Here is a 12,431-nt window from a genome sequence, read left to right as displayed (position 1 = left end):
ACCAACAGGGTCACAGAGAAGATTAAATTTCCACGGCAAACACTTCTATTCAATTTCTACTGCAACTGTTGTCGAGACCAAACATTCAACATGGAGAGTTAATAAAAGAAATATAAAGCTGGTGAATTAATTCTCTCTCTTTTTTTTTAGATTTCTTTTGGAGTTTATAATTACAGATGCGATGCAGAAGGAACAATAAGAGAGAGTAGGAGGAAAGTGTGTGCATGATGCATGAAAAAGGTCACAAATTAGACCTGAACCAGGGAGAGTGGAGTAATGTAGTGAGTTTAAACACCTTAACACCCCAGAGAGCCAGAACTCTATACATATACAGTATAAAATCACACTGACAAACACAGTTTACAGACACAACATTCAAATTACACTGAGTAAAAATATAATCACAGTATGCAAATGGTCATTTTGACTTAAAGAAAAAGTTTTTAAAAATCTAATTTCTATTGTTGTGATTATAAAATGGTTAAGTTTAGCCAGTTGTTTTCTCAAGCACCGAGTTAATCCACCGCTTAGTCAGGTGTAGCTTTAAAGGCCAATGATCAGAGCGTGTGACCAGTATACAGACACTCCTTTGACCAGTGACTGTAAAAAAAAACACCTTAAAATGCAGCTTCACATAAGACTAGAATGGCCTGTTAACATGTTGGATGCTGGTATGTCAGTCAGAGCTTTAGCCAGAAACTTGAATGTCCACAACTCCAACATTTATCTTCTCAGAAATACTTTCAGACAGGATGATACAGCAGACAATCAGCCACATGATGCTCTGGATGTCTGTCAACATGATCTTGTCCAACAAAATGTCCACCAACTTCACCAAATCCTTCAGGAACAGTGAAACAACACTCCATCAGCAGCATCAACAACCTCATTAACTCTAGATGTTGTAAGTCCCATCTGTAAGCCCACTCTCCATGTGTCCATTGTCATTTCCATTACAGTACATACTTTGTTTCATAATGTCCATTCTGTTGTAGAGATGCCGTGTGTTGAACCAATAAATACTTGTTCTCTTATGTTAAAAAGAATGCTGCATCTAAGCATTTGGTCAGTATAGTTTCACAGTCTAGTGGAGAAAAAGACAAGAGAGTAAAACCTAAAACATCTAACTGTCTTCTTTAATAACTCATGTCATTTGTAAACCTTTTGAAACAAATGAATTCAAAGCGGTTCCACGTCATAATTACTGTTTTTCTGATGTGCGCAGAGAGCAGAAGTAATGAGGCTCCAAGCAGAACCTTGCTGATGAACAACGACCAGTTGGTTCAGCAATTTAGCACTTTTCAGTTGTTCTGCTGGTCAATACTTCATCCAACAGACATGTGGGAAAAAAAAATATTTAAAAAAGCTCAAGATAATTCAGCCGGTCGTCCACAAGAGAGAGCTGCTGCAGAGCTGTTGAGAGTCAGAGAACCACAGTGTCCTAAATCCATACTTTGCTCTGCATGTAAGCACACAGTCTGTGCAATATGCAGAAATCTAACTGCAGTTTGTTACTGATCTGCAGACATGAATGAAATACACTTTTCTGAGGAAACGTCGCTTTATTTTTTCACTGTGAGACACTTGTAAATGATGTCTCCAAAAATATGTAGTATGGAGTATTTTGGACACAAGGAGGGTTTTAAATTGACACATAGAAACATTTAGTAAATGTAAAGAAACAATCCAAAGAAGCATAAATTACTTTGGTAAAACCATCAAAAATAAGAAAGGAGACAATTTGGACTTGCATTATATCAAAATCTGCTCAACTGTTTTACAATGTCAAGCTAAGACAGTTTGTTAATTTTGATGTCAAATCAGCACAATTACTTTCAGTTCATGCTGTTGTTGTTTTTTTATGTTGCAAAAAGTCTAAAAAAAAAACACATGCAGGCTGCTGACATCAAGGAGAATTAAGAGCTGTGATGACAACATTGGATGTCAGTGCAATATTACTATTCTTTTATTTTCAACTTTTCATTTGTCTTTAAACTGTGAATTATTACTGCAAACATTTTGGCTCCACTTGCTTCAAGCCTTAGATAGACAGGAGGCCAGTAAAAGTTTGGAGTCAGATTTCTCCATGTTTAAATTTTACAGCTTTCACATGTTGCGGTCATAAATGACAAAAATGTTCACAGGCATATCTGTGAACTCATTTCAGCTCTTGTGACTTAATACAGATTTCTAGTCAGATTAAAGTCATCTTTTTGTTTTTTTTTCAGTTGTAACTTTAAAATGATTAGCCCACAAATCAAGACTGAAACTTTGTGGCTACTTCAGAGCTTTATTAAATGCAACTAACAAAAAATAAAATGAACAAATACAATAAAAGAACAAACCCAAGCCATCCCATTCAATCTGTGCATAGCAACAAATACTTTTAAATAGAATTTTGTCAATTACTGGCATAAAGATGGCAGCTAAAAATGGAAGAACGTAAAAATTATATGCATTTCTAAACAAATGACACACCCACACACTCTAAAGGGAAGAAGCTCTATCAGGAAATAGAAATGGTTGTAATACTGAGCAGGGCTGAGACAGTGTATTTGGACTGTATTAAATAACACTGAACATATATGTTGAACACCACATGGGTTCGGTTTTTATGGTGTGGAACACTGTGTACCTATACACAAGGCATCCAACATGGCTATACTATAAATATATATATATATACACTCGTACACACACACACACACGCACACACTGAACATATTTCACCCCGACAGAGTGACAACCAGATATACTCTATTTCTGGTAAAGCTGCATCATGTGTTACTAAATGAGAGCAAGGCATGCATTTGTGTAGTTCTGTAAAAAAATGGAAACAGCCTGATTTGAAGTTTGCATATCTGCAGGCATCTGCTGGTGCTTTTGACTCCATCAGCTGTTATAATCGTCGTGGTGTGTAATTGTAAGCTTGGTATCACCTTTCCTATCATGTTGGTGTTGCCAGTGCATATGAAGCTCTGAAGTGGATGCAGCGGGACTATGATGTAGTATTGTGTTGCAGGAATGTCGACACTCCTGCTCACATAATAAGAAGATGAATTTAAAAAAATCACAAGTGAGTAAAGTGGATGATTTGTAAGCTTCAAAATGAGAGATGATGGTGCATCATCATTAAAGACAGGGTTATTACAAGTTGTTACATATGAGGAACTTGACTTAGTGTTTTGCTGCATAACAGTAAACGCTGACGTATAGAAAAATTTAAAGAAGGATCAGTAATTCATGGAATGCATGTGCAACTGTTGCAAGTCAAATAAGCAGTAAATGTTACAAGACAAAAAAGTGAGACAGCTGTACAGATTGTGCAGGAATGTGCAAATAATTAGCCAGGAAATGTGCAAAATCTCACAGTATGCAGTGTAAAAAAAATTATAAGGGAAAAAATAAGAAGTGTTGGCATACAGTGCACAAACCCACCTACAAGCATTATTTAATGTTCAGTGTGGGACAGTATGTATATGAATGTACATTGCAGAGAAATATCAGAGCCATCTGAAGCCTGTGTGTGCTCGTGTTTCTGTGCATACCAAATGTAGAAGTGATTAAATATATGCCAGTATACTCATCTAAGAAGCTCAAACAGATTTAGAGATTTTACTTAGAGTTTGAGTTTAAAAAAAAAAAGTAGGACAAGACTTTTGTGTAACAATTATATTTAAGCTCATGTAGCATAAATTGTAGCTGTCAAGGGTCACAAGTCACAAGAAGCTCAGTGCCATTGTTAGAAAACAACAGAGTCGACATGAGACAAACACACAAACGAATAAAACATCTAATGCTAGAGAAAAAAGAGAGCAAAATAGTACTAAAAAGAGGTAAAAGAACAGAAGATAGAGGGTGAATCATGAAGAACAAACATCTATCAAGGCAGCAGTTTAAATTGACAACTTCCTGAAATGTATCCCAATGTTGTTAAACATGAACCAATGAATAACTAATTAAGTGATTGATGATTTAATCCTGAACTGATGACAGGCTCATGTTTAAATACCAGCAGAAGCTCTGTGATTGGTTCACACCTGCACTTTGTTTAACTCGACATCTGACCGACTTCTGCGCCTTAATTTGAAAATTTGACGCTAAAATTACTTTGAATGAGTAGAAAACAGCGCCCATGTTAAAAGCACTCATACAACTGGTTCTCCAAACCGTGATTTTTAACCGCCCTATATCGTGTGACGGCGGGTGCTGCTCCCACCGCAAAGTAGTTCCGGTCAGTGGGAGTAATATAAGCTGCAGCTCCACCAGCTTCAGCGGCGCCTTTGGTCCCTGCAAAGTTCACCCGGTAGGTGAGTAATAACAGCACGTCGGTCCGACTGTGTGTCACAGAGAGGAGAGGAGATTTAAAATGTACAGATATGCTGCTTCTGCTGTCTCACTTTTATGTGCAACATCAAGGAGCTGCGCACACGTACTTCCTTTATGCACCATGGACAAGCTCAGGTGTCAACTTGGAGTTGTTTAAAAAAAATGTGCATGTATTTTATCTGATCATTGTTGCTTCATTGGGATCAATAAAGCTGCATTTTATCTTAAATCAATAACACCATAGGAAGTCAGTAGATGTCCTGAGTAGATAATTAGGCGTACAAATAAGTGAACAAATTCATTTTCTACTGTTTCAAGAAAGCTTTTGTCTTATAATCAACTAAATAACACACCACTAATCACTCTAATCTGTAATCTCAGTAATTTATTGCATTGCAGCAAGTATGCCACCGTTACATTCATTTATTTTTAGTGTTGAGCCTTTGCACATTGTGTTATTCACATCGAAGGTGGCTTTGTGTTGCTCGGGTGAGCAATAAATTTAAAACAGGGAACATATATAAATCTGTTTGATTTTCTGTGATCGAATGTGATGACATCATGTTTCTGTTTCTCTATAAATACTTCCAGCTGTCATTTTAGGTGAATACTGAGAGCATGACACACACACACACCATATCTCCATGCACTGAGTGAAAACGCATATTTGTCATGCATGTTGAATTCCTCTATTGATACCAAGCTGAATCTCGACACTAAGCCTTGTCCCTTTACGTCTTTGGATTTCCAACCAGCATTGCACTTGAGGCAGTATACATAACATTTTTCAGCTTCATCCTCTAGTCCAGGAGTTATTTTTTGTGTCCATGAATCACTTTTAGCTTCTGTCAGAATGGCCAGCTCCTCTTCTTCAGCTGCATATAAAGTCCAGCTGGAATGTGGGAGAGCTCACATACTCCCCATTCAGGCGCATACTGTTGTTGTGGCCTTCGGTGCCACTTACAGACACTCAGCACTGCAAGAGACTTAAAATAATCCACAGAGAGGCCTCACCTTTGTTATATGTGTTCATATTTCTATTCAGATATTTAATACATTTTTTTTCTCTCTTTCTTCTTAGTTTCCGATTTGGTTTCCACACTCTTCTTGGGATATTTTGTCAGTGTAGCTTGTTCTCTAACTTTTTGGTTGTATGTGTGGATTCCTTTTAGCTGTACTTGCACCCTTTCTTGTCCAACAGAAAGAATATTCCAATGTAAACTGTAACAAATGTCACAGATAGAGTAGTGAAGGCACTAATCGAACATCTCTCTTTTTCTTCCTTTTCTTCCTCTGTCCCTGTAGGATTGTACCTGCAGACACAGATCCAGCCATGTCGAAGGCAAAGGATACCGGCTCTAGCATCATCCACACCCAGCAGATGCATGCTGCCATGGCAGACACCTTCATTGAGCACATGTGCCTGCTGGACATCGACTCTGAACCCGCCGTGTCTCGCAACACTGGCATCATCTGCACGATCGGTCAGACTTGTTGAATTATTCTGGTCACATGAATATTACAATGGCTATCTGAATGTATCTGGATTTGAAACTGTGTTCGCTGACTGTCCCGATGCAGGACCTGCCTCCCGATCTGTGGATATGGCCAAGGAAATGGTCAAGGCTGGGATGAACATTGCAAGAATGAACTTCTCTCATGGCACACATGAGGTGAGTGCATAATGAGAAGTATTTCTTGTGTCTGTCTTTGAGTTCCTATTTGAATTCACTTAAGCTTCACTTGATAGCTTTCTAACCTGTTGAAGTTCTGATCCTTTAATCCTAAATGATCATGTCACAGCAGATGCTTCAGCAGCCGATATTAAATGCAAAACACCTGCTGTAACATCACTGATGAGGACATTTTCTATAACGCAGCACATTTAAGAGCTTGAATCCACACAGAGCAGTGCAGCAGCAGTTTCTTTACCCTCTGCAAGCGATTCAGTGAGGATTTACCCTTTACAGCTGCAGCAGTCAGTGTGACATTACTCTTGGCCTGGTAACTGTCTGTAATGTGATCTATGAGCTTGTACTTGCCCCTTCAGTGCCGTGGCTGTGTTGTAGCTTGCAAGCCAACTGTATCACAGCCAACTCTTTAGCCGACCTTATACTACTGACCCCTCGCCTTTAAAAGTCATGCCTCCTTCACCTTTTCCCTGTCGTCTGAGTGGATGAGCCATCAAATATCACCGGAGTTAAAATGTGGATCTTGAAAGGTTAAGTGTAGTGTTTTTTTTCAGTGTAACTCAATTCACAGTTTCAAGTGCAACGCTGCGGTAGGTCAGCACTGATAAATAAAAGGAATGTTGCAATTTTAGCTCGTAACTCGAGAAAATCACAACAAAGTGATCATTTGATTTACTATGAGAAGGGCAAAATAATTTTGACCGCTGTCTCATTGGTGTGTCAGTTGTCGGTACAGCTATAAATAGGAACCCCCCTCACAGCAACAGTGTGAGCAGAAGGCATGTAGACAAGCCACAGCAAGGCGTCACTGTTGACCCAGGACTGCAGCCACTATTGATCTAGGAGTTTTAATATCTTACTTCGGATTTTGTCTGTTTACTTTGTTGCATATCATATGCATGTACTCCATCTATGTAAAGTTCAGGCAGCTTTACTCGTGAAATTCAGTAGAAAAGGAATTTTGCTTTTATTTTATTTTTTGAGACACCCTGATGTACAGGCTGCAGCTCAAATGATTTGGAAAATAGTCATGTAATACCTGATAATCTGGCTTGGCTATTTATATACAGTGAAACTGAACAATGTCATGCGTTAAACATCTGTTGCCTCTATGTTTATATATATTTATATAACCAGTGGCATGCTGTGTGTGTGATGAAGTTTGTCCACCTGTTGGGGTTCTGACTCCATTTTACATTTTACATTTGGAGATAATCCTTCGTCTGTGTAATTAAAACAAGGCATTATGAAGTAGTAACTAACTAGTGTAATTCGCTAACATCACTTCTATCAGTCTATGTGCTGTGCTGGATTTACAGAGAGGTTTACAGTATGGTAACATTTGTTTATTTTACAGTACCATGCTGAGACCATCAAGAATGTCCGTGAGGCAGTTGAGAGCTTTGGACAAGGATCTGTTGAGTACAGACCAGTGGCCATCGCTCTGGACACCAAGGGACCAGAAATCAGGACCGGGCTCATCAAGGGAGTGAGTTCTTGCTAAATTGCCGAGCCTCAGATGAGGCGATTTTTCATTTACACAGAACAAATAGCTGTATGAAAGTTTCCTGTAGCAGCTCTCTGGTCTTCTTTTTTAGAGTGGCACCGCTGAGGTTGAGCTGAAGAAAGGTGAGACCATCAAGCTCACCCTTGACGACCAGTACAAGGAGAAATGTGATGAGAAAGTTCTGTGGCTTGACTACAAGAACATCACCAAGGTTGTGCAGACTGGAAGCCACGTCTTCATTGATGATGGTCTGATTTCCCTCAAGGTCAAGGAAGTCGGTAAGCACATAAACTGTCACCCGCTTGTTCCGTCTTTGTGGTCTGTCTTTCTTGGTGCCTATTCATGGAAGTATTTCTCTGTTTTCTTGTCTCTCCAAAGGCAACGACTACCTGATGTGCGAGATTGAGAACGGTGGTATACTGGGCAGCAAGAAGGGCGTCAACCTGCCCGGAGCTGCTGTCGACCTGCCTGCCCTGTCTGAAAAGGACATTCAGGACTTGCAGTTTGGCGTGGAGCAGGGTGTCGACATGGTCTTCGCATCTTTCATCCGTAAGGCTGCTGATGTTCAGGCTGTCAGGAAGGCGCTGGGCGAGAAGGGCAAGGACATCAAGATCATCAGCAAGCTGGAGAACCACGAGGGTGTGCGCAGGTGGGTGGACTCCTGGCAGTCACATTTAAACCTCCATGTATTGGAGTGTTTATAATTGTTTAACATACCTGTATGTATACATACTTTGCTCTTGTTAGATTTGATGAGATCCTGGAGGCCAGCGATGGCATCATGGTTGCCCGCGGAGACCTGGGTATTGAAATCCCAACAGAGAAGGTCTTCATCGCCCAGAAGATGATGACCGGCAGGTGCAACAGGATCGGCAAGCCCGTCATCTGCGCCACACAGGTCTGTGACACCATACGTGTGCCTTCTTTCATAGAGAAAAGTGTTTTTGCAGACACAAAATGACACAGTGTGCTATGTTGTTCACATTAAGATGCTGGAGAGTATGACCAAGAAACCTCGCCCTACTCGCGCTGAGGCCAGTGATGTTGCCAACGCCGTGCTGGACGGCAATGACTGCATCATGCTGAGTGGTGAGACTGCCAAGGGAGATTACCCCCTGGAGGCTGTGCGCACCCAGCACATGGTAAGACTGCTTCCCTGCCCTTGGTGCTGTATCAGATTCAATGTAGACATATTTAACAGCAATTTTATCAAGATCCCTGCAGTGTTTTTGCATGTTTTGTCAGATTGATGTGAGAAGTGCTAATGTGGGTTTTGATGCAACTGCAGCAGCATTGTTAAGTCAAATCTGTCAGTGTGCTCTGTGAGGAAGCCTTCAGTGTTGGTCACGAAGCCTCCAACACTTGGGCATTTAACATGTCAGTGCTGAGAGAATGAAAGCTACCGCATTCACAAGATCAAGGCTTGTTGCACTTACGTTAGTGTAAAAATCATTCTGAAGAGGAATTCTGCTCTTGTATTTGTTATATTGGTCTTATTTTATTGAGTTTTGATAATGAAACATATGCAAAACACATGGCTTTCACAAGAGCTGTGCATCTTAATGTGTCCTGCGATCCAGAACCTTCATTATTGATCCCACCAGATCACAGGTTCCATAATGGAGCATCCTCAGCTTAGTGATTATCAGTACACAAACATGAATATTCATATTCATGCTTGAATGTGTGGATAAATATGACAAATCACTTGCAGCAGTAGATATGAATGCTTCTGTTGAAGCTAGTAGTTCCTTTGTTTTGTGAGTTCCATTTTCAGGATCATGTAGAATGCAGAGAAAATTAGCTTCCTCACTGTGAGCACATCCCTGGTATCAGACCGGGTTTTATTAACAGCTTGTCTCGTATTTGTTCAACTTGCTTTGTGTCTCCCTGTTGCACCAGTCCTCCCTCCATCCATCTGCTACCAAACAACATCCCTCCTTATATTCTGCTTCGTGCTTGAACTGTGTGGTGATGCTGTTTAATTAGCATGTGTCTGAGAATCTGCAGTGCACAGCGTCAGTCCCTGGAGATCGTGGCCGCTGCTGTTGTTTAGCTTCATGTCTCAGTGTGCTCTCAGGTATGAAGAACTTAAAGTTAGCCGCTCGTTTCTGTTGTCCTTTAAAATACAAACTAACTTGTGCAGTTAAAAGTAGCCTTGTGACTGCAGTCTTGACACCACAGTCATCTGTTTTCCATTGGCACATGCTCAGATTGCCCGTGAAGCCGAGGCAGCCATGTTCCACAGGCAGATGTTCGAGGAGCTGCGTCGCACCTCTCATCTGACCCGTGACCCCACAGAGTCCGTCGCTATCGGTGCTGTTGAGACTTCTTTCAAGTGCTGCGCCAGCGCCATCATTGTGCTCACCAAGTCTGGCAGGTGAGCCTCCAGAAACATGCCCTTCCTGTAAATCTCCTCGGTAAAGCTCTGAGTCATAATATCCTCCATGGTGCCCACTGCGAGCAAAGAAACTGCTGCATTATAATATCTCTCTACCTGATCCACTCTGCTCCTTCCCTTACACAAGCCCCCGGCTTGTACGAAGTGTGCCAACTTTCACTGTACTCGCAATCTGTGCTCCACTAGCGACCTTTCCAAATATGAACCCTGACATTTTAGAAGTTAATTTTAACTCCCTGTTCGTTCCTCTCTATTTAGCAGTTCATCCTCACAACACATGACACAGAACACATGCCACTGTCAGCTGGGCTGATTTCATAATGATAATGGCTTCAAAAAAGTGACTAGAATGAATATTTCCATAAAATCAGTGGATCACTAGACTATCTGTATGTAAAAGGAGGCTCAATCTGTTGTTGAGCTCAGCTCTATGGAGCTTTGTAGCCTGTTTTAGCTCACTGTTATCATTTTGTCACTTTGTGCATCAGTCTTACTGATTTATCAGTTGTTTTTGGCCACAGCAGGCAGCAATGTTCACAGGACACAACCTGCCAACACCAGACAGACACAGTTAGTAACTAGCAGGTGAAGACGGGAGCATTTAGCAACTGAAAAGCCAAATATTTTCATCAAGAGCTGATGGAGACTAAAGAAGTTATTAGGAGAGTGAATGTTAGACTAGATTCATCAGGTTCATGCAAACACAACTTCAAATGAATGACAATATTATTCTATAGCAGCTAAAGTTTACTGTAAATAACCAGCCGTTATATTCTTTTCAAATGTTGCTGTTCTGCATCTCAGTCCTCCATCTTTTTAATGACTCGTACCCGTTACCTGCAGGTCTGCTCACATGCTGTCGAGGTACAGGCCCCGAGCTCCCATCATCGCTGTGACCCGCTGTGGTCAGACCGCCCGCCAGGCTCACCTGTACCGTGGCATCTACCCCGTTCTCTACACCAAGCCTGCCAACGACGTCTGGGCTGAGGACGTTGACCTGCGTGTGAACTTTGCCCTGGAAGTTGGTAAGTGGCCATGTTTTTTTGTTAAATTTACCCTCAATTAAGAGGATTTTCTGACAGTTAAGTAAAAGTTTTAAGGCAGTAAGAGGTTTTTACTCATTGCCAGGGGTTAAAAGGTTTAATGTTAAATTATTTTATTCCCTTTATTCCCACTGACACTTCTCCTCTCTCACCTCTCTTCACTATTCATAGGCAAGCACCGCAAATTCTTCAAGTCTGGTGACGTTGCCATCGTTGTGACTGGCTGGCGCCCAGGCACCGGTTACACCAACACCATGAGGGTTGTGTTGGTACCTTGAACTTCATCAAAGGACATTAGTAACTGCTCCCCCTCCCCTCTTCTGTAACACGCCTTTCCTCCGTATTGGACTCTGACGGTTGTCATAACAGAGCCACAAGCAGGCTGCTCCCTCAAAGGACTTTTGATGGTGTCGGCCACAGACTGTAACTCCATTATTCCAGTCATCATTATATCCAGTTTATTGTCTAAATCCTGCTACCAGAGACTGAACTTGATTCAAAACATTTTAGTGGCAACCCCTCTGTTATGTGAGTGCCTGACTCTGCATGGGGAACAAAGTCGAGATCAGAATTCCTCTACATATACTGTAAAATAAATTCATGCAATTTGTCATTTCCTTGGTTTTCAGTTCTTTAACTGTCCAGGGATAAACATAAGTATATGCTGTTATTAACCTCTCCCCTGTTTCATGCTGACAGTTGGCACCATGTGGCATTGCAAAGTGAACTTACATAACTGACTTTCCATTAAAAGAACCATTGGATCAACTCTCATCATCACTACTACTGTATCAATAAAATAAAAACTAAGGAGACAATGAACTGCAACAACTTTTCCCTCATTAAACACGCTTGTTCGGCACCCAGATAGCTCAGCTGGCTGAGTGGGTGACCCATAAAGGGGCTACAGTCCCTGACGCAGCGGTCTGGGTTCGATTCCAGCTCACGGGCCTTTGCTGCAGGTCTTCCTCCCTATTCTCCCAATTTTTCTATCTGCTTCTCTACTAATCTGTCTAATAAGGCCAAAAATAACTTATAAACATGCTTATCTTCACACAGTAAGTTTATGTTAGAAGGCTCAAATCCAAGGGCAATGAATGCAACGCAAAGCCTTGTGTTGGAAAGTAAGAGCTCCTAGCAACAGTAGTAAATATTCTATAAATAAGACGATGTGAAATCTTATGAAAAATACAGAGAAATGGGGTAAAAATAAGTTAAAATTTAAAAAATCCTCTTGCAATTTCATATGACAGCAACAATAGGAATTTACTACAGGTTGATTTTTACTTCATTCCAGCAGTTTTTTTTGTAAAACTAATGTGATGTCTTTTGAAATCTAACAAAGTCCATGCATGAAAATCCCCTACTGTCTCTTCACCATCCCTGTCAAACAATACTAAACAGCCACAAAAATATTTGGATGATGTTCATTTTGTCGTTAATTATCATAAGATAACGTT

The 12,431-nt window shown here is 40.8% G+C and overlaps 1 protein-coding gene across 3 annotated transcripts; it reads left to right on the top strand.

The window, feature by feature from the left end:
- The first annotated feature begins 4,159 nt into the window (after window positions 1-4,159).
- On the top strand, window positions 4,160-11,745 carry pkmb (pyruvate kinase M1/2b). 3 transcript variants are annotated; one of them, XM_023297622.3, is made up of 11 exons: window positions 4,160-4,310; window positions 5,635-5,813; window positions 5,911-6,002; window positions 7,378-7,509; window positions 7,619-7,805; window positions 7,906-8,176; window positions 8,275-8,425; window positions 8,517-8,669; window positions 9,741-9,907; window positions 10,772-10,953; window positions 11,143-11,745. In XM_023297622.3, the coding sequence occupies exons 2-11, from the start codon at window positions 5,663-5,665 to the stop codon at window positions 11,247-11,249; spliced, it is 1,593 nt and encodes a 530-aa protein (XP_023153390.1). In that variant the 5' UTR covers window positions 4,160-4,310; window positions 5,635-5,662; the 3' UTR covers window positions 11,250-11,745. The 3 variants fall into 3 exon arrangements, with proteins under 3 accessions (XP_023153390.1, XP_023153391.1, XP_054865376.1); XM_023297623.3 differs by having other exon boundaries at window positions 4,178-4,306; XM_055009401.1 differs by lacking the exon at window positions 4,160-4,310 and adding an exon at window positions 4,436-4,464.
- Window positions 11,746-12,431: the final 686 nt, after the last annotated feature.

The sequence above is a fragment of the Amphiprion ocellaris genome, chromosome 3 (genome assembly GCF_022539595.1).
Source record: "Amphiprion ocellaris isolate individual 3 ecotype Okinawa chromosome 3, ASM2253959v1, whole genome shotgun sequence".
NCBI lineage: Eukaryota > Metazoa > Chordata > Actinopteri > Pomacentridae > Amphiprion > Amphiprion ocellaris.
This window is presented reverse-complemented; position numbering and strand designations above follow the sequence as displayed.